Source organism: Ips typographus, linkage group LG5 (genome assembly GCF_016097725.1).
Source record: "Ips typographus isolate SLU linkage group LG5, UJ_Ityp_2.0, whole genome shotgun sequence".
Taxonomy (NCBI): domain Eukaryota; kingdom Metazoa; phylum Arthropoda; class Insecta; order Coleoptera; family Curculionidae; genus Ips; species Ips typographus.
The window spans coordinates 4,569,583-4,596,984 of NC_138426.1; the positions used below are offsets into that span (position 1 = coordinate 4,569,583).

Here is a 27,402-nt window from a genome sequence, read left to right on the forward strand (position 1 = left end):
AACCTTAGAAACCTATTGGGATGCCTGAATCGACTCCATGTTCTTGCAACACAAAAACAATAGGGTTAAATTATTTTCTAGGTATCTAGTGCTCGATAAATAGAATGAAGCACGTTTTACCAACACCAGTTTTATTGGCAGTAGTTGGCACACTCTTTGTACTCCATAAAAGAAAACAGAAGTTTAGAAAGAAATGGTCCAAAAGATGGTTTATAGAAAGAAAACGTTATTCAAATGTAAATTTATTGGAAGAGTTAAAAGAACATGAGCCAGAAGACTATAGGAACTACCTCCGTATGAATGAAGAATGTTTTGAATATTTATTGAACAAAATTCGCTATCGAATTGAAAAAGTTAATACAATAATGAGGGAGTCCGTTACTGCGGAAGAAAGGCTGACTGCAACGCTGAGATATTTAGCTACTCGTAATAGTTATGAAGATTTAAAATTTTCTACTGCAATTTCTCCTCAACTATTAAGCAAAATTATTCCTGAAACGTGTACTGCTATATACGAGGAATTATCGAAAGAGGGATACTTAAAGGTAAATAAACACTATAAATTATAACTATTTTTTATTATAAACTTGTAAACATAAACAACTAAAAACTACTGATGCTTATTAAAGTTCAAGTACTCGGTAAGACCTGGAAACTGTTGTGGTTCAGTTTCAGTTGTATTATGAAGTTGAAATACTGAATTTGAAGAATTGGTGAAATATTGACGACTATTATTGGTTTGATATTGTGATATATTAAACCCCTGACTTGGTTTAATAGAGACCATCGCATCCTCATTGAGCTTATTTAATTTGCCGTAATAAATAACATCACTCATTAATTTTTCAGCAAAAATAAGTTGATCAGGGGAAAGAAACCTTAGATCAAATGCAATTTTTTTACCCATCCCTGTTGAAAATGACTAATTAAACCCAATAAAAAAATTGCCTATAAGGTTTAATAAGAATGAATGTGCGTAGTGAACAAACAACAAAATAAAACAAAACAATAATAAATCGGCTAAATTGAAAAAAGAAATCGATAAAATTTGGTTTTTGCTAAATATCTAGTGACCCATGAACTTTTTCAAAAAACGAAAAACAGTGTTAAATTGGTCTTCTAAAACTGCAATACTTTCCCCATTTAACCGACTCCGTAGCTCTACTAGTTTCCGAGATCCCTTCACTAAACATCGAAAAAAACTCACCCTGTATACCTACTTATTTCTACTATTTTCTAAAATATTAATTAAAAAACCGTATTAGAATGAGGTCGCATTTCCTAAAGCTAAGCACTAGATAATTACAATAGTGTTTTAATGAGTTTGGTTTTTTTCAGACAATGTATTGAGCAATAAAGATAAAAATAATATATAACTTAGATTTAGGAAATAAGGTATTTTTCTGCAACGGTTTTTTTGCAAACAGTTTTTTTAATAGTATTCTAAAAAAGTGCACGTTTTATTGTATAACTATTGACTTATTAATTGAAACTTAAATAGCACTACATCTGGCATTTTGTAACTAGTTACATAAATACATGTGCATGCTGTTTTAAAACTTACCCTTCAGCAGATTCATCTGACTCAGATCTATGCCATTCTTCTCTTATTTCTTTATTGATGGGCGCTTCTGAGCTCGCTTCAACTTCATCAGCAACTGTTAATAGAATAGTCATTAGGGATTGAAATAAACATCAAGCATGTGTTTCTATACCTATAGCACTTGTCGTTTCTTTTGATATCCCTCGAGGTGCTCGGTTTAAATCCGCTATTTTGATGCCTATCCAAGTGTTAATTTTTGACAATTGGTTCAGTATAAGAATTTCATCTGTACCCTTCTTTTTAAGGTAGTATTTGGTAATATCTGCAATCAAATTATTCATAGGCTAGTAATAAAGAGTTGAAGATAAAAATAGGTATATTAGGCAGTGAAAGCCAATGCTCTCGACAAAAATCAGCCAAAATGTTATCACATTCTCTCTGACTTATATTAACCCATGTATTAGTTTTACTTATAAAACATTGTAGTTTGCAACTGCTTCCCCTGTTCTTTATGGCCAATTTTGAATTGATAATTAAGTAATTTTCAAAAAATTTAATTAATTTAAAAATAAAATTAAGTATTATTACCATATATAGCTGTCAATTTGCTTGGGTCCAACGCTGGCTTTGATTGCGTTTTAGTGCGATTGCACATTTTGCCTTGCACTGACGACTGCGATAATGTTGTGATACCAAACACAGCAACCGAAATATTTTTTACAAATTGGCTCACAGTTTTGCTTTTGACAAATGCACTGTCAAAAGCAATTTTTTCAATACAAACCCCTTGAAGTTATTGTTTATTAGCTAATATAGAGGCAGGTCTTTGGCATCCTTTTTACCTTATTTCCCATTACTTGTCCAACTTCCCACGTTTTACTTTCTGTATTTTCCTTGCTTACGGGCGTTGTACATTTGCAGCCTTCATTAAATTTGGCTTTCAAATCTTAAAAAATCTCTAATTAATATCTAATCTGTTAAAAAATGGCGTTACAAGTATCAAATACAATATTCTGAATATACAAATATTCAGATTATTGGATCCAATATCTACACGATGGTCCAGTTTTACGTGTCAATAATTCACCATCCGATAGCTCATCAAAAAATAAAATAAGTTTACATGCATTATGTCATTTTTCTGAAAAATGCTGCTAACGAAAATGCGGCCCTCTAAAATTCAGTTTAAAAATTTATTTATTTTATTTTATTTATTTTTATTGACACTAAAAACTGGTCCACCCTGTATATAAATCCAAATTCTAAGTAAATTTTGTCACGAACCGTATCTCTTTTATCACTTATTTAGCAAACCATTTTAAGTACAAGTTTATTACATTTTGAAACTATCACCATCACCATCATTAAGATAATAAAATTTAAGTACCTATAGGTATAAGGTAGGATATAAAAACGTATCAAATACAACAAAAATTAAGCTGGGTCTAAAAACAAAATCTTTATTAAGTACCTTTTACTTCCTGGATCAAGGTTTTCTGCAATTCCATATTAAGTTTGGTCAACTCCTCTATTTGTCTTTTAAAATTTTCATTTTCTTGTTTGTAAATATTTGAACTAGTACTATCCGTATTATTAAGGATTGAACATTTCAGACTTTTCTGGGGTCAAAAACTTTTTCAGAATACCTGCTTCAGTTTGTCTGTTTGCTGAAGAGTTGAGTGAAGCAGAACCCTACAAAAAATATTTTCAGTTATCATTGACTAACATGATAAATGATAATAACAGTTATACTGTTCAATGATGACTACGGTTAATTTGCCACAATACAAACTTGACCAATTGGAAAAAACCCAAAATAGAGCATTGAGAATCATTCTAAAGTGCAATCGTTGTACTCCCGTTAAATCAATGTTAAATGTTTTAAATATACTGTCCGTTAGACAAAGACTTGAGTTCAACATGCATTTGTTTGTATTTAAGCTGAAGCACAACTTGTTACCTGAATATATCTGTGATAGATTAAAACTTTTTAAGGATATTCATAAGTATAGTACTAGAAATTGCACTGATTTTATATTGCAGAAATGTAGCACTAGTCGAATGCAAAAATCTGTTTTGTATAGGGGCACAAGTGATTTTAACAAGTTGCCGGTACACATAAAGAACTGTGATAACTTAAACCAATTTGAGACTCTTTTGAGATTATATGGAATTAGCGAATTGTGATGTTATATGGAGTTTGTTATATTTATTATCTTTCTTTTATCTGTTTTTATATGTAGCACTTGCTAAATAAATAAACATTATTATTATTACTTACTTTCGATGTTTTTTTTATAATGTTTACTGGCGACGCTGATGAAAATTTCTTGGTTGTAGTAATTTTTTCTTGACTCTCAGTTTCGGTGTCTGATGACGCTGACATCAGCACATTTTTATTGAGCTTTCTAACTCGCTTTTCTTTAAGTTTTGAGCGTAGTTCCTCAATTGACCCTGCCCAAATGTTATTATTGTATAATATAATATACAGTGCGTTTTTTTTTAACGCGCAACATAGGATTTTACTTTAAACTTACATTACTTTTAAATTTTTAAGCCCATGTTATTTTGGAATTACAGGTGTAAAACTTGGCGGATTGCTATTTCGTACTCTGAAGCTTAAGTAGGTTTACCAATTCAGTCTAAAAAGTGATCAAAAACTCGCAAAAAATCTTTTTTTTTCAAAATGATTTTATATTTCATACTGTTGTATGTATGGTAGGTGCTTGTTGTTTTTGATACTTGCAGGGCAGGTAGCAAGTAAAATTTGGCGTAGAAAGTAAAACAGAAGAAGTATTTTTTTAAATAATTTGTTTAAAGTTACACCTCCGTTTGAAACCAAACAGTATCCCAAACGATCATAAAATGAGTTTTTGACATTATAAATAAATATGTCACTCTACCTGCTGTGATTATAAAAACTTACCATTTAATAACAGATTGGCAGTTTCCAAACTATCCACTTGTACTTGATAATCTGTTCCTTCATAATTTATACTCAGGATGAAGTTCTGCTCCATTTTTAGTAGTTATTTAACATGATGCAACATTCGAACTAAACATCCAAATTTATCACCATTTCCTCCTAGTCAAATCAAACATAACCGGCTTGTTAAAGCACCTGCCGAGCAAGGTTTAAACCGCAAAACTCTGGTTATAACTTTGATGTTTCACAGCTGATTCATGACGTCATTACTACTAAAACCAATTTTATAACCGGTCACGCTTAAATGATCCGGTTAAAAACATGTTAAGAATGGTAAATACCGTTTCACATTGGTCATTCGCTTAAAATCGGTTCTAGTTTTGGTTAAGAGTAAAAAAAGAACAAATAAATATTTGCAATAAGTAATTATATAGATTATTTAATCATTTTAATATACCCGTTGTGACACTGTCGTAGCACCATATTGGCAACGACGTAATGTTTTTGACACCGGTTTTTTTTTGTGAAAATAATGGGTAAAATAAAGAAAAGTTATAAAAGGTATCTTCAGAAGATCCAGAAAATCTTCACAATTGTTCAACATCTAGAAAAACAACCTGGAAATGGAAAAAACAGTTTGAGAACATTCGGCGAAACCAAGATTTAACTCATCATTATCATCACCAAGGTAATTTAATATTATAGTATTTGTGTGGTGTAATTGTAATACAATAGATACATTTTTCCTTTTCATTTTAGAAACCTCGATGCACAGTGATATCAATCTTCCTCAAAAATCACTCAACCAGACTGTAATGAGTTCCTCAATGAATTCCAATAGTGTTATATATGACGATGATTTGCATATTATAACAAATGTTGATCAGAATGAACCAGAGCCACATAGTATAATTAGCTCAAACATAAGCATAAGCAAGTAAGTAATTTTTTAAAAGATTCTTAAGTTTCCTGAAGAATTTTGTCATGGGGTTATTTATTATTTTTTTATATAGATTTAGATTTAGATTTATTTATTTGACAACATTATACATGAAATGTATGTGCAGCAAGTCAACAATTACAATAGCCTAAAATATAACATTAGCACTCATAAAACTTATACATCACACATATACCAATACAAAATTTACATACAGAACAATTCTCACTTTTTTAAAAAACATAATTAAAATATTCCTCAACGCCAGCCTGTAAGCCATTCAGTCAGTCACCCTTCTTAGCCATCGGGGCAGGAAGTTTTTTACCATGATAAAATTTGTTTACATGGGTTCCTGCAGGCCATATAGCCGGATCCATTGCCCTTGTCAGATTTTCCTGTTGTATTGACACCTTAAACGACGCATAATATTGGGGAAACTTTGAATTTAGTTTCTCGCACTCAACTTCAGCGAACATTGCCTTCAAATATTCAGTCAACTGGTGTTCGGTGGTTTCCGGGTGAAGTTTATAAACATGTAAAAAAGACAGTCTAGGAGCCGACAATAAGGCAATGTTCTGCGCCAAACCAATCAATTGCTTCGCCTTTGGGGCTCTATTTTCACTTGAAGACGAGTTCTGGGTTGTCCTCGTAGTTGGATTTTTTTTGGTAAGCTTTGTATTTATAGTATCAACCTCACTGGAGACGCCCTGCCTCAGTACCGGTCCTGTACTTTTGGCTGCGTCCAGGTAGGACTTTGTTGATGAATTGCTATTTTTGTCACTAGACAGCGACACAGTTCTATCGATCACTTGCGAATTTATTGAAAGATGTAGTTCCTTGGCAGAGATCTGCGATGCGGTGTCAGAATCTTTAGTCAAATTTGAACCTGGTGCTTGGCGAGTTTGCATCGTCTCGCCAGATGGCGGGCACGTCAAGTTTATTGTTTTCATGTAAATAATTTGCTCTTTCAAAGACTTTATTAACTCAGCTTGGGTAGCGATAACCAGATTATTTTCACTATTTAACTTATCCTTTTCATGGCAGATTTGCTTCAAGTAATTTATCTCCATGTGCAAGGATGAATCATTCGATTCTTCGCCCACACTCACAACAGTAGGGTCCAAGGTCTTATCAAGGTCAACAGTAACCTCAGCACAGCACCTAACAAACTTGCCTTCCACAATCATTTCCACGTTTTTCAAAAACTTTACACAACTCGGATGAAGTACCGAACCACACAACACACACTTTAAGCCACTCACAGGCGCAGCTTTACATCTACGACAAGGTAAGTTGGGAGGCAGGTTTAACATGTCCACCACACTCGGCGCCATATTGGATTATTATTATATATATTTACCCTCTTTTTTTATGTACATGTATATCAAATTTCAACAATAAATTAAAACACAATTTATGTGATTTGTAGAGACTTGATTGCTTGTGATGATGATGATCCAAGAAACTCCATCAAAATAGGTATGTTCCAATTTAGAAACAGAAGAATCTGATGGCAACAACTGTGCACCTAATGATGAATTTGAACAAGTAGAAGATAAATCTTATCAGAATGATGAGGAAAGTAATAAAGACAATATGGTAATATTTGTGGAAAGTAATTTAACCATAAGTGACATTAAAAATTTAATATTAAGCTTTTGCTTGAGACATTCACTTTCTAAGTCTGGGGTGAGTGATTTAATTAAAATTATTGAAATGTGTGCTGGAAAAAAATTACCACTCACCAATTATTATATAGATACATTTTTTTCTGTGCCAGAAAATGTAGTACAATATAATTTCTATTCTGATTTTTGTAAAGCTGAATTGGTTACAGATTTACACAGGAGTGAGGTAACTAATTATAACTAATGGTAACTACAAAAATATGTAATCAGTGTAACAACCAAAATATTATTTCATTAGAAGTGTTAAAACCATTTTAAATTGTTAGATTTAGAATACCAATTTCGTAGTTTGCTTGATAGAATTAATATTAATTCCATTTATAACGATATGGCAAAGACATGTAGTTACAAAATTGAAGACATTTGTAACAGTGAGATATATAAGCTCAATCATCAATCCTTTGATGATGACAAGTGTGTAAAACTCACTTTTAATTTTTCAACAGATGGTGCTCCTATTTTTGAATCATCTAAACGCTCTATGTGGCCCATACAGTTAATTTTAAATGAGTTGCCGCCAAAAGAAAGATTTAAAAATGTTATCTTAGCTGGAATATGGTGTGCCAATTGTGAACCAAATATGACTATATTTATGAATTGTTTTCCTCGTAATTGTGAAAACATAGCTGAGCAAGGTATTACTTATTTTCACAATAATAAAACAATCAATTTTAAAATTTCACCTTTATTTTGTTGTGTGGATTCTGTTGCTAGGCCTATGATTCAAAACTTTACTCAATTCAATGGTTTCTATGGCTGTTCATATTGTTACCACCCAGGAACTGTGGTTGATCGAGTAGTTAAATATCCATTGCCAACACATGAAATAAATTATACCAATAGGAGTTCACATGAAATAGTAGATCATATGAAAGAAGCTTGGAAAACTAATAAAAGAGTGTTAGGTGTAAAGGGTGCTTCAGCTTTAGTAAATTTAAAACAGTTTGATTTAGTTTGGGGATATCCTATTGATTATATGCATTCCGTGTTGTTGTGGGCTGTAAGGCAAATATTTGATATATGGAGTACATATGGTTATACAGAAAACCGTGAATTTTATATAGGAGCACCAAAAAATTTAAATGTTCATAATGAAAGACTACTAAATATACACCCTCCAAATGAAATTCATCGCACTCCAAGGCCTATTAAAGAAAGAGCAAAGTGGAAAGATACGGAGTGGCGTTCCTGGTTACTGTTTTATTGTATTCCGTGTTTAAAAGGTATTTTACCTGATAAATATTTATCAAATTTTGTGCTTTTGCAACGGGCTATCTATATTCTATTAAAAAAAAGTATTTTGCCTCAGGAGCTTGATGAAGCAGAGCACTGTGTTGCTTTATTTGTTTCAGACTTTCAAAGCTTATATGGTCAAAATGCAATGACTTTTAATGTGCATCTTTTAACTCACTTAACAGAATCGGTTAGAAAAACGGGACCGTTATGGGCTACATCGACGTTTTGTTTCGAATCTAATATTTTTAACATTAAGAAACTGATTAAAGGACCTACAGGAGTTACGGATCAAATAGTGAAAAAAACTTTAAAAACAACTCGCCTTCTACAAAAGTTGTTTTCAGACAAAAATATTTCTATAAGTATACAAAACTTTTGTTGTAATATTTTATCATGTGATAATAAAAATATACATAATTATAAGGTTAAATTACATCCATTGGGCAGGGGGTACCTAGACCAAATTAAAAAATTTACAATTTATGATAGGGTTAAAGTGAATTCTATTACATATCACAGTTTGGCCTATTTATCCCACACAAAGAAAAATGATAATTCTGTGGTAAAGTTGAGAGATGGAAAGTTTTCAAAAATTCAGAAATTTTTTACATTTAATGGAAGTAACTTTAATGTGGAGTTAAAAGAATTGTGTTGTGAAAACTTTTATGTCAATGGCAATAAAGTTGAACAGTGTTTTCTTATTATTGAGGAGGCAATAGAAAGCATTGTAGTAGGATTTAATGAAATAGTTTCTAAATGTATATTTGTAAATGTTGGTGGCTTAGATAGATACGTATGTGAGTTTCCAAACACTATTGAAATACAATAATAAATGTGTAATGAAATTACCCATAAATAAATTAATTGTATTCATCATAGAATATGTATTTTTAATTTAATATCAGAATTCAAACTTACTAATCTTCATATTAAGCATTAACACTGATTTTCCAAATAGGTATATAAGCAATTTTCCATAACTTTATAGCCCCCACATAGTGAAATAAAATACTACAAACTGACACAGTTGATGCTGATAAATACTTATAAAATACATACGTGAAATTTCTTATTGAAAGCGGGTTTTATAACATAATTTAAACTTGCCAATCCTGATAGAAACCAAGAATGGTTTGTTCTTGTTCAAACTTATAGTCACAGATTGATAAAAAAAAATATGATTATAGTCTTCCAATTGATGCTGATGGATACTTATAAACACTTAATGTTGATTTCCTAATTCAAATATGTAAATAAATCACATATTCAAACTTGATAATTCATTAAACTCTAATGTGGATTTACCAATACATATAAGCAATTTCCTATTCTTGTTAAAACTTACAGTTACAGATTGAAATAAAAATATTATAAAAAACAGCATCCCCATTGACACTGATAGAGACCTGTACATAATTAAGTAAACTTCCTAATTGAAAATATATTTTAATACTCCAATTCAAACTTACTAATCCGTATAAACACGAATTTGGTTTTCCTTATAAATGTAAGCATGTTAATATTCTTATTGATACTTATAGACCCAAAATAAGATGACAACTTTAAAAATTGTATGTATCTATTGGGTATTAGCCGTCTTATAGGACCTAACTAAAACTAATACAATCCTTACTAGTAAATTGCTGAATACTAATAGATCCCAGATCCGCTGATAGACCCTAATAGAAATCTTTAGCTGTTTTTATAAGTTTTTATGAGGCATTTTCAACAGGGATAGCATCAAATTTATCATCAACATGTGTACTAAGATTATGATTGTTAACTGAATTGTAATTTAGCAACGTTTTAGTGGCAACATTCAGAAACTCCTTTTCTTGTGAAATCTTCTTTCTTTTACGAGTCGTAGTTGAGCTCATATGTGAAGTAGTTGGAGTTGGAGACTGAATGTTTGATAAGTCGGTGTCGGAAAAATTATTGGGTTCTGTTAGCTCCATGTTTTTTTCAATGTCCTGAAATAAATTATAAGTTATTGTTTTTGTTTTAGTTTCCAAAGAGCGAAAAGGAATGGAAATCAATAGCAAACGATTTTAAAGAAAAATGGAACTTTGATACATGTTGTGGTGCGATAGACGGTAAACACATTAATATAAAGAAGCCTCATAATAGTGGATCATACTATTATAATTGAAGACCACAGGGGAAAAAGGCGCTTTGTCAAAAAAATCGATTTCGAGAAAAACCAGGTTAAAGGTTTTAATTCCTTACAGTCTTGTTTAAATTTTAACTAGATAGAATAAGAAGGCGCCATGTCATTAAGTGAACACTCAAGTAATGGTGTTTTCAGCAAAATACTTGCATGCTTGATCTATTAAAAAACAGGATTTTTTATTAATTTTTTTTTTGTTTTTAAATAGAAAACTTACCCTGCATGATACTATAAACTAATTTCGAGTCAGAGAGGCTTCAGGTATTTTAATTTATTGAATGTGGAATATTGGAAAAATAATTCTGCGCCTCGGGCCCACAAAATTTTTTCAAATTTTTTCACTCAGATTTTTCCACTTAATGTGACTTATTGGTAAAAGCTCTAAAATTTTTAAATAAATAATGATTATATCATTGTAATATTATCGGGGGCAATACCACAAGAGCTCAGATTTAGCCGGATAATTTTTGTGCTTGTCTTAGAACACTTTCTTTTTGGTGTAACTGCACGAGACCTGTTGTAACTAAATCACGAGAGCGCAGGTCGAGTGATTTTGCCAAACAGGTCGAGTTTTGTACCATAAAGAAAGTATGAGAAGATAAGCGGAAAAATTATCCTGTTCAAAATCTGAGCTCGAATGGTATTTGATAAGACAATTCCCTGAATATAATCAATAATATAATAAGACTGCGACTTCCTTGTACTGACAGAAATACATTTTTCTGGTTCTTTTGATTTTCTGCAGTAGAACTCTATCCGAAGCGAGCCATAACCAAAACAATACGAACAAAAATCAAAATTGACAGTGCCAGCAAAAATCTCAAGGTGAGACATTGCAACAATAGAAGTGTAGTGAAAATCCGTGGAAACGATGAAATCAACAGCAACATTTATCCGATTTTTTTATCCGCTAGCAAACTCTCTTCCTTCCCTATTAGCCGATAGCAAACCGTGTTTTGATGACGTATATATGGCATTTTTTGTACATGAGTGGAATTGTCAGTAGAAAACTTACATACCATTGTATAAATAATCGGGCAGTTCAAATTCTCCGTCTCTGCACTTTTGACTAGGTTTAAATTTTGGGTCTGTTGCAGGGCTGGATTCCCACATCCCATTATATGTAGTCCTGTAGTAAATTAGGCGAGGATGCTCTTTAACTATTTTTAGTTCTCGAATCGGTCGAGTTGGAAAGGGACATTTTTTTCTGTACCTGTCTTTAAAAAAGAACGTCCAGTTCTTAAAATTGCTTTGTTCAACTTCAACCACTTCAAAGGGCATTGGTTTAACTCTAGCTGATTTGAATACTTCAATCCAATCTTCCGGTACTTCAGCTCGGCTCTTTTGATTAATCAAACCAAAGTCTTTGTCGCACTCCAAATAGGAATGCCCTCTTATTGGAAAAGTAAGTTTTATCGATTGTAGCCTCTTTTCAACGTGGACTATATAGTGAAGAAGTCGGAACACAGTATAGTTCTTATTATGCCCCCCACACGAGTCGCAAAATATTTCTAAATGTTGAACTTCTTCGTTGAGATAGTTGAATACAAAGTGATGAAGCAAGGAACTGACCGAATCACTTCCCTTATTTCCAACAGTTTCTGGAAATGTATAAAATATTGCTTGAGAAGTCGAAAGTACATGAATATTTAGCGAATATAGAGATAGCTGTCTTTTGTAATAGACGTCATTGGTCGTTATATTGGGAAGTGGAAGGTTTTTGGAGAAATCCAAGCAAATTGCTTCAGTAGATAAAACTCGTTGACTACTTATTTTGGCTTCTCTCTTCCTCTTGTAAAATTGGTCAGCCTTTAATTTATGCAGCTTAATTTCTATTTTCAAATTTCTGATATTCCTCTCTACTTGTCTAAACTGTAAAGATTCAGTCATTCCTCTAGTTGTTAAATTGAATCTTTCAGATTCAAGACCCTTCATTTTCGCGATGTTTATGTCGCATTGACTCCGATCTAGGAAATCCGAATCCTATATTAAATTCTGTAGAGAATATCGTCCTATAAGTTTCATAAGATATTTTAACATCTGGAAACTTTTGTGAAAACATATTATGCATCTTTTTAACGTTTAGTTCTTCAGGAAGATACAGCTTTGATGTTTTGTGTAAACTGTAATGAGTTTTTCTCCCTTTGAAGGATTTGATGTGATTTCTTATTACGTTTTTTGACACCTCCGAGAGCTTTGTGTTTGCCCCTATTATCAATGGGTGCTACACCTTTTTCTTTTAATGAACACTTATGCTTACACTTATACACAGAAATGCTTTACGACGTACTGAAACTTCCTTTAATTCTTCGTTGTCATGAAATCGAATCCTATAATAATAGGAAGCATCGTGAAATTGAGCAAGTTGTTCCGCTTTTCGGGGCCTTCTCTGTTTTATTGGCAAAACTGACATTAGCCCGCATAGATAAAGATTTTGTTTATTAACTGATTTCAATTCATTAAACTTTCGAATAATTTCTTTTCGTGCTGTTACAGGAACAGCCTGGAAACATTTATATCGACTACAAAGACAGTCCTCGCCAATCTCATGGCTGCTTAAATTGAATGTTTTCATCACATCAGTTAGTTTCCCGTATTTTTTCCTTTTTTTAGTTTTTCTCTCGATATTTCTATTAGACACGTCACTCTCACTATTTTCCGAACTCGACATACTTACTTAACTAGGCAAGTATACTACTAAACTTATTAGCTTTTTGTTGTCTTAAAGATCTCACGTTTTCACCGAATTAAACAACCAACATAACCCCTCAAAAACAACGACTAAAATGCCGAAATTATTCTAGACCTAGAACCTGGCGCCTTTTTCCTCTGTACCCAAATATTTGAATGATAAATATCTCCAGACTTAGCACGTTTATTGCAAGTTCGGTAATAGGGAATGAAAGTTTGCGAAATGTTCTAATAGATGGCACCATTATCTCAATTCCTTCAAAAATTGACAAAGCGTCTTTTTCGCCTGTGGTCTTCAATTATAAAGGAAAATTTAGCATCGTATTGTTAGCAGTTGTTAATGCAAATTACGAGTTCATAATGGTTCATACAGGTATCAACGGTCGGATTTCCGATGGAGGAGTTTTGCAAGAAACTAAATTTTATGAAAAACTGATAAATGACAAATTACATTTTCCACGTCCTGAAACTCCCTGTGGAACTCAGTTTAGGTTGCCTTATACTTTTGTAGGAGACGAAGCATTTCCGCTACTTGAATACCTAATGAAGCCATATGCTCAAAAAAACTTAAAAAAGGAAGAAAGGATATTTAATTATAGGTTAAGTCGAGCACGTAGAATCGTAGAAAATGCTTTTGGCATAATGGCTAGCCGGTTTCGTATATTTCATACTGATATTGCTATTGACATTGAAAATGTTGATGCTATAGTATTAGCATGTTGTGCCCTTCATAACTTCCTTAGACGTAAAGCATCTACAACTTACTCGCCAAAATCTTCATATGACCAAGAAGATACTGAAACTGGAGAAGTAATACCTGGAGAATGGCGACAAGATCGAAATCTTTTGACATCACTGAAACGTACTCCAAGAGCAGCTACTGCTTTAGCAAAAAAGATAAGAGATGAATACAAAACATACTTCTATACTAACGGAGCTGTGCCTTTCCAAGAAAAAAGATGTGGCTTGATCCAAACTTAGTGAACAATAGGGTGGGGGCCCCTTTTATAAAAAAAATATTAAACCAAACTTGTACATGATTATTTAACAATACATTATATTAATAAATAGCTACATGCTTTACATACCTCGTTTTGTGTTTTTTCGGGGCCACTCTCGTCATCTTCAATATTTGAAGTGCCTTTCCGAGGCATTTCAGAATCGGCTATGAAACTTAGCATATCATAATACCATAAGGATGGAACGTAAACTTCATCAGTGCCACTGTCAGACCTCACAGAGTTTATGACTTTTTTTAATTCTCGGCGAAAACTGCATCGCATAGTATGAATTTTTTTAACTACAAAGTCCTTATTTGCGTTTGGAAATTTTTCCTTGCATTTTTTTATCAGTTCTTCGTATGCTTGGTTTTTTATGTTTCTGTCTGAATACTCTTTAGCCTTTGTATTCCAAAGACAGGTATGCAGATGATAAATGTTTATAAACTCCTCCCAAAATATGCGATCACTTTCCATCATGGAATTTACAAACTCAACCAACAAAACTAACCTTAAAATAACGCGGGAAAATAAATTAATATCATTTTGGCGTCGACGCAGTTGTATACACGTTGAAACTTGCATCAGCATCACCGACTCGGAATCGTCGCTAACCGACCAAAATGGGATTCCAGACTCTGCATCGCTGAGTCTGGAAACACAAGTATACATACAAATAAGCCAGGTAAAAAAGTTTAAACAAAACAGTGCAAAAAATTTGACAGAAAATTTAAGTCAAGTTTGAAGCCCTCTAGCGGTCAAACTACTGAACCAATCAGCCAAAGTTGCCATATCGTTGGAAAGCCCATTTCATTGGCTATCCATCGACATATAAAAGTTCACACCTTGTCAGTCAAATAAGCCAGGTAGAGAGCTTAAAACAAAACAGTGCAAAAAAATTTGACACAAAATTTAAGTCAAGTTTGAAGCCCTCTACCGGTCAAACTACTGAACTAATCAGCCAAAGTTGCCATATCGTTGGAAAGCCCATTTCATTGGCTATCCATCGACATATAAAAGTTCACACCTTGTCAGTCAAATAAGGCAGGTAGAGAGGTTTAAACAAAACAGTGCAAAAAAAATTTAACAGAAAATTTAAGTCAAGTTTGAAGACCTCTAGCGGTCAAACTACTGAAACTAATCAGCCAAAGTTGCCATATCGTTGGAAAGCCCATTTCATTGGCTATCCATCGAAATATAAAAGTTCACACCTTGTCAGTCAAATAAGGCAGGTAGAGAGGTTTAAACAAAACAGTGCAAAAAAAATTTGACAGAAAATTTAAGTCAAGTTTGAAGCCCTTTAGCGGTCAAACTACTGATCCAATCAGCGAAAGTCGCCATATCGTTGGAAAGCCCATTTCCTTGGCTATCCATCGACATATAAAAGTTCACACCTTGTCAGTCAAATAAGGCAGGTAGAGAGGTTTAAACAAAACAGTGCAAAAAAAATTTGACAGAAAATTTAAGTCAAGTTTGAAGCCCTCTAGCGGTCAAACTGCTGAACCGATCAGCCAAAGTTGCCATATCGTTGGAAAGCCCATTTCATTGGCTGGCCATCGACAGATAAAAGTTCACACCTTGTCAGTCAAATAAGGCAGGTAGAGAGGTTTAAACAAAACAGTGCAAAAAAAATTTGACAGAAAATTTAAGTCAAGTTTGAAGCCCTCTAGCGGTCAAACTACTGAACTAATCAGCCAAATTTGCCATATCGTTGGAAAGCCCATTTCATTGGCTATCCATCGACATATAAAAGTTCACACCTTGTCAATCAAATAAGCCAGGTAGAAAAGTTTAAACAAAACAGTGCAAAAAAATTTGACAGAAAATTTAAGTCAAGTTTGAAGCCCTCTAGCGGTCAAACTACAGAACCAATCAGCCAATGTTGCCATATGGTTGGAAAGCCCATTTCATTGGCTATCCATCGACATATAAAAGTTCACACCTTGTCAGTCAAGTAAGGCAGGTAGAAAGGTTTAAACAAAACAGTGCAAAAAAATTTGACAGAAAAGTTAAGTCAAGTTTGAAGCCCTCTAGCGGTCAAACTACTGAACCAATCAGCCAAAGTTGCCATATCGTTGGAAAGCCCATTTCATTGGCTATCCATCGACATATAAAAGTTCACACCTTGTCAATCAAATAAGCCAGGTAGAAAAGTTTAAACAAAACAGTGCAAAAAATTTGACAGAAAAGTTAAGTCAAGTTTGAAGCCCTCTAGCGGTCAAACTACTGAACCAATCAGCCAAAGGTGCCATATCGTTGGAAAGCCCATTTCATTGGCTATCCATCGACATATAAAAGTTCACACCTTGTCAGTCAAATAAGCCAGGTAGAGAGCTTTAAACAAAACAGTGCAAAAAAATTTGACAGAAAATTTAAGTCAAGTTTGAAGCCCTCTACCGGTCAAACTACTGAACTAATCAGCCAACGTTGCCATATCGTTGGAAAGCCCATTTCATTGGCTATCCATCGACATATAAAAGTTCACACCTTGTCAATCAAATAAGCCAGGTAGAAAAGTTTAAACAAAACAGTGCAAAAAAATTTGACAGAAAAGTTAAGTCAAGTTTGAAGCCCTCTAGCGGTCAAACTACTGAACCAATCAGCCAAAGGTGCCATATCGTTGGAAAGCCCATTTCATTGGCTATCCATCGACATATAAAAGTTCACACCTTGTCAGTCAAATAAGCCAGGTAGAGAGCTTTAAACAAAACAGTGCAAAAAAATTTGACAGAAAATTTAAGTCAAGTTTGAAGCCCTCTACCGGTCAAACTACTGAACTAATCAGCCAACGTTGCCATATCGTTGGAAAGCCCATTTCATTGGCTATCCATCGACATATAAAAGTTCACACCTTGTCAGTCAAGTAAGGCAGGTAGAGAGGTTTAAACAAAACAGTGCAAAAAAAATTTGACAGAAAATTTAAGTCAAGTTTGAAGCCCTCTAGCGGTAAAACTACTGAACTAATCAGCCAAAGTTGTCATATCGTTGGAAAGCCCATTTCATTGGCTATCCATCGAAATATAAAAGTTCACACCTTGTCAGTCAAATAAGGCAGGTAGAGAGGTTTAAACAAAACAGTGCAAAAAAAATTTGACAGAAAATTTAAGTCAAGTTTGAAGCCCTTTAGCGGTCAAACTACTGATCCAATCAGCGAAAGTCGCCATATCGTTGGAAAGCCCATTTCATTGGCTATCCATCGACATATAAAAGTTCACACCTTGTCAGTCAAATAAGGGAGGTAGAGAGGTTTAAACAAAACAGTGCAAAAAAAATTTAAGTCAAGTTTGAAGCCCTCTAGCGGTCAAACTACAGAACCAATCAGCCAATGTTGCCATATGGTTGGAAAGCCCATTTCATTGGCTATCCATCGACATATAAAAGTTCACACCTTGTCAGTCAAATAAGCCAGGTAGAGAGCTTTAAACAAAACAGTGCAAAAAAATTTGACAGAAAATTTAAGTCAAGTTTGAAGCCCTCTACCGGTCAAACTACTGAACTAATCAGCCAAAGTTGCCATATCGTTGGAAAGCCCATTTCATTGGCTATCCATCGACATATAAAAGTTCACACTTTGTCAGTCAAATAAGCCAGGTAGAGAGCTTTAAACAAAACAGTGCAAAAAAATTTGACAGAAAATTTAAGTCAAGTTTGAAGCCCTCTACCGGTCAAACTACTGAACTAATCAGCCAACGTTGCCATATCGTTGGAAAGCCCATTTCATTGGCTATCCATCGACATATAAAAGTTCACACCTTGTCAGTCAAGTAAGGCAGGTAGAGAGGTTTAAACAAAACAGTGCAAAAAAAATTTGACAGAAAATTTAAGTCAAGTTTGAAGCCCTCTAGCGGTAAAACTACTGAACTAATCAGCCAAAGTTGCCATATCGTTGGAAAGCCCATTTCATTGGCTATCCATCGACATATAAAAGTTCACACCTTGTCAGTCAAATAAGGCAGGTAGAGAGGTTTAAACAAAACAGTGCAAAAAAAATTTTACAGAAAATTTAAGTCAAGTTTGAAGACCTCTAGCGGTCAAACTACTGAACTAATCAGCCAAAGATGTCATATCGTTGGAAAGCCCATTTCATTGGCTATCCATCGAAATATAAAAGTTCACACCTTGTCAGTCAAATAAGGCAGGTAGAGAGGTTTAAACAAAACAGTGCAAAAAAAATTTGACAGAAAATTTAAGTCAAGTTTGAAGCCCTTTAGCGGTCAAACTACTGATCCAATCAGCGAAAGTCGCCATATGGTTGGAAAGCCCATTTCATTGGCTATCCATCGACATATAAAAGTTCACACCTTGTCAGTCAAATAAGCCAGGTAGAGAGCTTTAAACAAAACAGTGCAAAAAAATTTGACAGAAAATTTAAGTCAAGTTTGAAGCCCTCTACCGGTCAAACTACTGAACTAATCAGCCAAAGTTGCCATATCGTTGGAAAGCCCATTTCATTGGCTATCCATCGACATATAAAAGTTCACACTTTGTCAGTCAAATAAGCCAGGTAGAGAGCTTTAAACAAAACAGTGCAAAAAAATTTGACAGAAAATTTAAGTCAAGTTTGAAGCCCTCTACCGGTCAAACTACTGAACTAATCAGCCAACGTTGCCATATCGTTGGAAAGCCCATTTCATTGGCTATCCATCGACATATAAAAGTTCACACCTTGTCAGTCAAGTAAGGCAGGTAGAGAGGTTTAAACAAAACAGTGCAAAAAAAATTTGACAGAAAATTTAAGTCAAGTTTGAAGCCCTCTAGCGGTAAAACTACTGAACTAATCAGCCAAAGTTGCCATATCGTTGGAAAGCCCATTTCATTGGCTATCCATCGACATATAAAAGTTCACACCTTGTCAGTCAAATAAGCCAGGTAGAGAGCTTAAAACAAAACAGTGCAAAAAAATTTGACACAAAATTTAAGTGAAGTTTGAAGCCCTCTACCGGTCAAACTACTGAACTAATCAGCCAAAGTTGCCATATCGTTGGAAAGCCCATTTCATTGGCTATCCATCGACATATAAAAGTTCACACCTTGTCAGTCAAATAAGGCAGGTAGAGAGGTTTAAACAAAACAGTGCAAAAAAAATTTAACAGAAAATTTAAGTCAAGTTTGAAGACCTCTAGCGGTCAAACTACTGAACTAATCAGCCAAAGATGTCATATCGTTGGAAAGCCCATTTCATTGGCTATCCATCGAAATATAAAAGTTCACACCTTGTCAGTCAAATAAGGCAGGTAGAGAGGTTTAAACAAAACAGTGCAAAAAAAATTTGACAGAAAATTTAAGTCAAGTTTGAAGCCCTTTAGCGGTCAAACTACTGATCCAATCAGCGAAAGTCGCCATATCGTTGGAAAGCCCATTTCATTGGCTATCCATCGACATATAAAAGTTCACACCTTGTCAGTCAAATAAGGGAGGTAGAGAGGTTTAAACAAAACAGTGCAAAAAAAATTTAAGTCAAGTTTGAAGCCCTCTAGCGGTCAAACTACAGAACCAATCAGCCAATGTTGCCATATGGTTGGAAAGCCCATTTCATTGGCTATCCATCGACATATAAAAGTTCACACCTTGTCAGTCAAATAAGCCAGGTAGAGAGCTTTAAACAAAACAGTGCAAAAAAATTTGACAGAAAATTTAAGTCAAGTTTGAAGCCCTCTACCGGTCAAACTACTGAACTAATCAGCCAACGTTGCCATATCGTTGGAAAGCCCATTTCATTGGCTATCCATCGACATATAAAAGTTCACACCTTGTCAGTCAAGTAAGGCAGGTAGAGAGGTTTAAACAAAACAGTGCAAAAAAAATTTGACAGAAAATTTAAGTCAAGTTTGAAGCCCTCTAGCGGTAAAACTACTGAACTAATCAGCCAAAGTTGCCATATCGTTGGAAAGCCCATTTCATTGGCTATCCATCGACATATAAAAGTTCACACCTTGTCAGTCAAATAAGCCAGGTAGAGAGCTTAAAACAAAACAGTGCAAAAAAATTTGACACAAAATTTAAGTGAAGTTTGAAGCCCTCTACCGGTCAAACTACTGAACTAATCAGCCAAAGTTGCCATATCGTTGGAAAGCCCATTTCATTGGCTATCCATCGACATATAAAAGTTCACACCTTGTCAGTCAAATAAGGCAGGTAGAGAGGTTTAAACAAAACAGTGCAAAAAAAATTTAACAGAAAATTTAAGTCAAGTTTGAAGACCTCTAGCGGTCAAACTACTGAACTAATCAGCCAAAGATGTCATATCGTTGGAAAGCCCATTTCATTGGCTATCCATCGAAATATAAAAGTTCACACCTTGTCAGTCAAATAAGGCAGGTAGAGAGGTTTAAACAAAACAGTGCAAAAAAAATTTGACAGAAAATTTAAGTCAAGTTTGAAGCCCTTTAGCGGTCAAACTACTGATCCAATCAGCGAAAGTCGCCATATCGTTGGAAAGCCCATTTCATTGGCTATCCATCGACATATAAAAGTTCACACCTTGTCAGTCAAATAAGGGAGGTAGAGAGGTTTAAACAAAACAGTGCAAAAAAAATTTAAGTCAAGTTTGAAGCCCTCTAGCGGTCAAACTACAGAACCAATCAGCCAATGTTGCCATATGGTTGGAAAGCCCATTTCATTGGCTATCCATCGACATATAAAAGTTCACACCTTGTCAGTCAAATAAGCCAGGTAGAGAGCTTTAAACAAAACAGTGCAAAAAAATTTGACAGAAAATTTAAGTCAAGTTTGAAGCCCTCTACCGGTCAAACTACTGAACTAATCAGCCAAAGTTGCCATATCGTTGGAAAGCCCATTTCATTGGCTATTCATCGACATATAAAAGTTCAGACTTTGTCAGTCAAATAAGCCAGGTAGAGAGCTTTAAACAAAACAGTGCAAAAAAATTTGACAGAAAATTTAAGTCAAGTTTGAAGCCCTCTAGCGGTCAAACTACTGAACCAATCAGCCAAAGTTGCCATATCGTTGGAAAGCCCATTTCATTGGCTATCCATCGACATATAAAAGTTCACACCTTGTCAATCAAATAAGCCAGGTAGAAAAGTTTAAACAAAACAGTGCAAAAAAATTTGACAGAAAATTTAAGTCAAGTTTGAAGCCCTCTAGCGGTCAAACTACTGAACCAATCAGCCAAAGTTGCCATATCGTTGGAAAGCCCATTTCATTGGCTATCCATCGACATATAAAAGTTCACACCTTGTCAGTCAAATAAGCCAGGTAGAGAGCTTAAAACAAAACAGTGCAAAAAAATTTGACACAAAATTTAAGTCAAGTTTGAAGCCCTCTACCGGTCAAACTACTGAACTAATCAGCCAAAGGTGCCATATCGTTGGAAAGCCCATTTCATTGGCTATCCATCGACATATAAAAGTTCACACCTTGTCAGTCAAATAAGGCAGGTAGAGAGGTTTAAACAAAACAGTGCAAAAAAAATTTAACAGAAAATTTAAGGCAAGTTTGAAGACCTCTAGCGGTCAAACTACTGAAACTAATCAGCCAAAGTTGCCATATCGTTGGAAAGCCCATTTCATTGGCTATCCATCGAAATATAAAAGTTCACACCTTGTCAGTCAAATAAGGCAGGTAGAGAGGTTTAAACAAAACAGTGCAAAAAAAATTTGACAGAAAATTTAAGTCAAGTTTGAAGCCCTTTAGCGGTCAAACTACTGATCCAATCAGCGAAAGTCGCCATATCGTTGGAAAGCCCATTTCATTGGCTATCCATCGACATATAAAAGTTCACACCTTGTCAGTCAAATAAGGGAGGTAGAGAGGTTTAAACAAAACAGTGCAAAAAAAATTTAAGTCAAGTTTGAAGCCCTCTAGCGGTCAAACTACAGAACCAATCAGCCAATGTTGACATATCGTTGGAAAGCCCATTTCATTGGCTATCCATCGACATATAAAAGTTCACACCTTGTCAGTCAAATAAGCCAGGTAGAGAGGTTTAAACAAAACAGTGCAAAAAAAATTTGACAGAAAATTTAAGTCATGTTTGAAGCCCTCTAGCGGTCAAACTACTGAACCAATCAGCCAAAGTTGCCATATCGTTGGAAAGCCCATTTCATTGGCTGGCCATCGACATATAAAAGTTCACACCTTGTCAGTCATATAAGCCAGGTAGAAAGGTTTAAACAAAACAGTGCAAAAAAATTTGACAGAAAATTTAAGTCATGTTTGAAGCCCTCTAGCGGTCAAACTACTGAACAAATCAGCCAAAGTTGCCATATCGTTGGAAAGCCCATTTCATTGGCTATCCATCGACAGATAAAAGTTCGCACCTTGTCAGTCAAATAAGGCAGGTAGAGAGGTTTAAACAAAACAGTGCAAAAAAAATTTGACAGAAAATTTAAGTCAAGTTTGAAGCCCTCTAGCGGTCAAACTACTGAACTAATCAGCCAAAGTTGCCATATCGTTGGAAAGCCCATTTCATTGGCTATCCATCGACATATAAAAGTTCACACCTTGTCCGTCAAATAAGGGAGGTAGAAAGGTTTAAACAAAACAGTGCAAAAAAAATTTAAGTCAAGTTTGAAGCCCTCTAGCGGTCAAACTACAGAACCAATCAGCCAATGTTGCCATATGGTTGGAAAGCCCATTTCATTGGCTATCCATCGACATATAAAAGTTCACACCTTGTCAGTCAAGTAAGGCAGGTAGAAAGGTTTAAACAAAACAGTGCAAAAAAATTTGACAGAAAAGTTAAGTCAAGTTTGAAGCCCTCTAGCGGTCAAACTACTGAGCCAATCAGCCAATGTTGCCATATAGTTGGAAAGCCCATTTCATTGGCTATCCATCGACATATAAAATTTTACACCTTGTCGGTCAAATAAGGGAGGTAGAGAGGTTTAAACAAAACAGTGCAAAAAAAATTGATAAAAAATTTAAGTCAAGTTTGAAGCCCTCTAGCGGTCAAACTACTGAACCAATCAGCCAAAGTTGCATATCGATGGAAAGCCATTTCATTAGCTATCCATCGACATATAAAAGTTCACACCTTGTCAGTCAAATAAGCCCGGTAGAAAGGTTTAAACAGAACAGTGCAAAAAAAAATTAAGTCAAGTTTGAAGCCCTCTAGAGGTCAACTTACTGAACCAATCAGCCAAAGTTGACATATCGTTGGAAAGCCCATTTCATTAGCTATCCATCGACGTATAAAAGTTCACACCTTGTCGGTCAAATATGGGAGGTAGGGAGGTTTAAACAAAAGAGTGCAAAAAAAATTTAAGTCAAGTTTGAAGCCCTCTAGCGGTCAAACTACTGAACCAATCAGCCAATGTTGCCATATGGTTGGAAAGCCCATTTCATTGGCTATCCATCGACATATAAAAGTTCACACCTTGTCAGTCAAATAAGCCAGGTAGAAAGGTTTAAACAGAACAGTGCAAAAAAAATTAAGTCAAGTTTGAAGCCCTCTAGCGTTCAACTTACTCAACCAATCAGCCAAAGTTGCCATATCGTTGGAAAGCCCATTTCATTAGCTATCCATCGACAATATGAAAATTGATCAAAGTCATGAAAATTTGTTCAAAAATTAAAAAATGACCAAAATCATGGAAATTGATCAAAATCATGAAAATTATGAAAATTTATCGAAATCATGAAAATTGGTTCAAAACTAAAAAATTAACAAAATTATGAAAATTGATCAAAATCATGAAAATTGATCAAAATCATGAAAATTGGGCCAAAAAGAGAACAAACTGACCCCCCCAAACGATGCCACTCAGTGTCAGTAACAAAATTTATACCACTGCGCAGAGCTAAGAACCACTGCGCATGCCAAAAAGTGCGAAAAACAAACTGACCCCCCCAAACGATGCCACTCATTGTCAGTAACAAGGTAGGACCTACTGCGCATGCCAAAAAGTGTAGAAAACAAACTGACCCCCCCAAACGATGCCACTCAGTGTCAGTAACAAGGTAGGACCTACTGCGCATGCCAAAAAGTGCAGAAAACAAACTGACCCCTCTAAACTATGCCGCTCAGTGTCAGTAACAAAATTTATACGACTGCGCAGAGGTAGGACCTACTGCGCATGCCAAAAAGTGCGAAAGACAAACTGACCCCCCTAAACGATGCCGCTCAGTGTCAGTAACAAAATTTATACGACTGCGCAGAGGTAGAACCTACTGCGCATGCCAAAAAGCGTAGAAAACAAACTGACCCCCCCAAACGATGCCACTCAGTGTCAGTAACAAAATTTATACCACTGCGCAGAGGTAAGACCTACTGCGCTTGCCAAAAAGTGCGAAAAACAAACTGACCCCCCTAAACGATGCCGCTCAGTGTCAGTAACAAAATTTATACCACTGCGCAGAGGTAAGACCTACTGCGCTTGCCAAAAAGTGCGAAAAACAAACTGACCCCCCCAAACGATGCCACTCAGTGTCAGTAACAAGGTAGGACCTACTGCGCATGCCAAAAAGTGTAGAAAACAAACTGACCCCCCCAAACGATGCCACTCAGTGTCAGTAACAAGGTAGGACCTACTGCGCATGCCAAAAAGTGCAGAAAACAAACTGACCCCTCTAAACTATGCCGCTCAGTGTCAGTAACAATATTTATACTACTGCGCAGAGGTAGGACCTACTGCGCAAGCCAAAAAGTGCAGAAAACAAACTGACCCCCCTAAACTATGCCGCTCAGTGTCAGTAACAATATTTATACTACTGCGCAGAGGTAGGACCTACTGCGCAAGCCAAAAAGTGCAGAAAACAAACTGACCCCCCCCCAAACGATGCCACTCAGTGTCAGTAAGAAAATTTATACCACTGCGCAGAGGTAAGACCCACTGCGCATGCCAAAAAGTGCAGAAAGCAAACTGACCCCCCCCAAACGATGCCACTCAGTTTCAGTAACAAAATGTATACCACTGCGCAGAGGTAAGACCCACTGCGCATGCCATAAAGTGCGAAAAACAAACTGACCCCCCTAAACGATGCCGCTCAGTGTCAGTAACAAGGTAGGACCTACTGCGCATGCCAAAAAGTGCAGAAAACAAACTGACCCCCCCCCCAAACGATGCCACTCAGTGTCAGTAACAAAATTTATACCACTGCGCAGAAGTAAGACCTACTGCGCATGCGAAAGAGTGCGAAAAACAAACTGACCCCTCTAAACTATGCCGCTCAGTGTCAGTGTAAAGGTAGTAAATGATACTTCCGCAAGTTCCCTGTATTCAATATCTATTTGCTGAATAAATCAATTATATTTATGCATTACACTCTTGTATCCACTACTAGCTTCTGGGTGGCATCGTACTCTATTATGCCTACTCATACAATATAATATCGGTTGCTGTGTATACATAAAATACTTATAATAGCAAACCGATTGATGCAATACGATTAATAATAATACTTAGCTATGCATGTCAATGAACTGTTACAACTTCAACTAACTATGTTACATCAGTAACAACATTTATACGACTGCGCAGAAGTAGGACCTACTGCGCATGCCAAAAAGTGTAGAAAACAAACTGACCCCCCCAAACGATGCCGCTCAGTGTCAGTAACAAGGTAGGACCTACTGCGCATGCCAAAAAGTGCAGAAAACAAACTGACCCCCCCCAAACGATGCCACTCAGTGTCAGTAACAAAATTTATACCACTGCGCCGAGGTAAGACCCACTGCGCATGCCAAAAAGTGCGAAAAACAAACTGACCCCCCTAAACTATGCCGCTCAGTGTCAGTAACAATATTTATACTACTGCGCAGAGGTAGAACCTACTGCGCAAGCCAAAAAGTCCAGAAAACAAACTGACCCCCCTAAACTATGCCGCTCAGTGTCAGTAACAATATTTATACTACTGCGCAGAGGTAGGACCTACTGCGCAAGCCAAAAAGTGCAGAAAACAAACTGACCCCCCCCAAACGATGCCACTCAGTGTCAGTAACAAAATTTATACCACTGCGCAGAGGTAAGACCTACTGCGCATGCCAAAAAGTGCGAAAAACAAACTGACCCCCCTAAACGATGCCGCTCAGTGTCAGTAACAAGGTAGGACCTACTGCGCATGCCAAAAAGTGTACTATATTATGCGTACTCATACAATATAATATCGGTTGCTGTGTATACATAAAATACTTATAATAGCGAACCGATTGATGCAATACGATTAATAATAATACTTAGCTATGCATGAAAATGAACTGTTACAACTTCAACTAACTATGTTACATCAGTAACAACATTTATACGACTGCGCAGAAGTAGGACCTACTGCGCATGCCAAAAAGTGTAGAAAACAAACTGACCCCCCCAAACGATGCCGCTCAGTGTCAGTAACAAGGTAGGACCTACTGCGCATGCCAAAAAGTGCAGAAAACAAACTGACCCCCCCCAAACGATGCCACTCAGTGTCAGTAACAAAATTTATACCACTGCGCAGAGGTAAGAGCTACTGCGCAAGCCAAAAAGTCCAGAAAACAAACTGACCCCCCTAAACTATGCCGCTCAGTGTCAGTAACAATATTTATACTACTGCGCAGAGGTAGAACCTACTGCGCAAGCCAAAAAGTCCAGAAAACAAACTGACCCCCCTAAACTATGCCGCTCAGTGTCAGTAACAATATTTATACTACTGCGCAGAGGTAGGACCTACTGCGCAAGCCAAAAAGTGCAGAAAACAAACTGACCCCCCCCAAACGATGCCACTCAGTGTCAGTAACAAAATTTATACCACTGCGCAGAGGTAAGACCTACTGCGCATGCCAAAAAGTGCGAAAAACAAACTGACCCCCCTAAACGATGCCGCTCAGTGTCAGTAACAAGGTAGGACCTACTGCGCATGCCAAAAAGTGCGAAAAACAAACTGACCCCCCCCAAACGATGCCGCTCAGTGTCAGTGTAAAGGTAGCAAATGATACTCCCGCAAGTTCCCTGTATTCAATATCTATTTGCTGAATAAATCAATTATATTTTTGCATTACACTCTTGTATCCACTACTAGCTTCTGAGTGGCATCGTACTATATTATGCGTACTCATACAATATAATATCGGTTGCTGTGTATACATAAAATACTTATAATAGCGAACCGATTGATGCAATACGATTAATAATAATACTTAGCTATGCATGAAAATGAACTGTTACAACTTCAACTAACTATGTTACATCAGTAACAACATTTATACGACTGCGCAGAAGTAAGACCTACTGCGCATGCCAAAAAGTGCGAAAAACAAACTGACCCCCCTAAA

At 35.7% G+C, this 27,402-nt stretch overlaps 3 protein-coding genes across 3 annotated transcripts; 1 reads left to right on the forward strand and 2 right to left on the reverse strand.

Moving 5' to 3' along the window:
* The first annotated feature begins 4 nt into the window (after nucleotides 1–4).
* LOC145729137 (uncharacterized) lies at nucleotides 5–14,278 on the forward strand. Its single transcript, XM_081979775.1, has 3 exons — nucleotides 5–545; nucleotides 10,339–10,475; nucleotides 13,488–14,278. Exons 1-3 carry the CDS (start codon nucleotides 105–107, stop codon nucleotides 14,170–14,172), a joined length of 1,263 nt encoding a protein of 420 aa, XP_081835901.1. The 5' UTR covers nucleotides 5–104; the 3' UTR covers nucleotides 14,173–14,278.
* LOC145729136 (uncharacterized) lies at nucleotides 915–2,283 on the reverse strand. The gene is made up of 3 exons (XM_081979774.1): nucleotides 2,132–2,283; nucleotides 1,716–1,865; nucleotides 915–1,658 (listed from the first exon to the last, which is right to left on the reverse strand). The coding sequence occupies exons 1-3, from the start codon at nucleotides 2,196–2,198 to the stop codon at nucleotides 1,561–1,563; spliced, it is 315 nt and encodes a 104-aa protein (XP_081835900.1). The 5' UTR covers nucleotides 2,199–2,283; the 3' UTR covers nucleotides 915–1,560.
* LOC145729236 (uncharacterized) lies at nucleotides 11,512–12,435 on the reverse strand. Its single transcript, XM_081979916.1, has one exon. It carries the CDS (start codon nucleotides 12,433–12,435, stop codon nucleotides 11,512–11,514), a length of 924 nt encoding a protein of 307 aa, XP_081836042.1.
* Nucleotides 14,279–27,402: the final 13,124 nt, after the last annotated feature.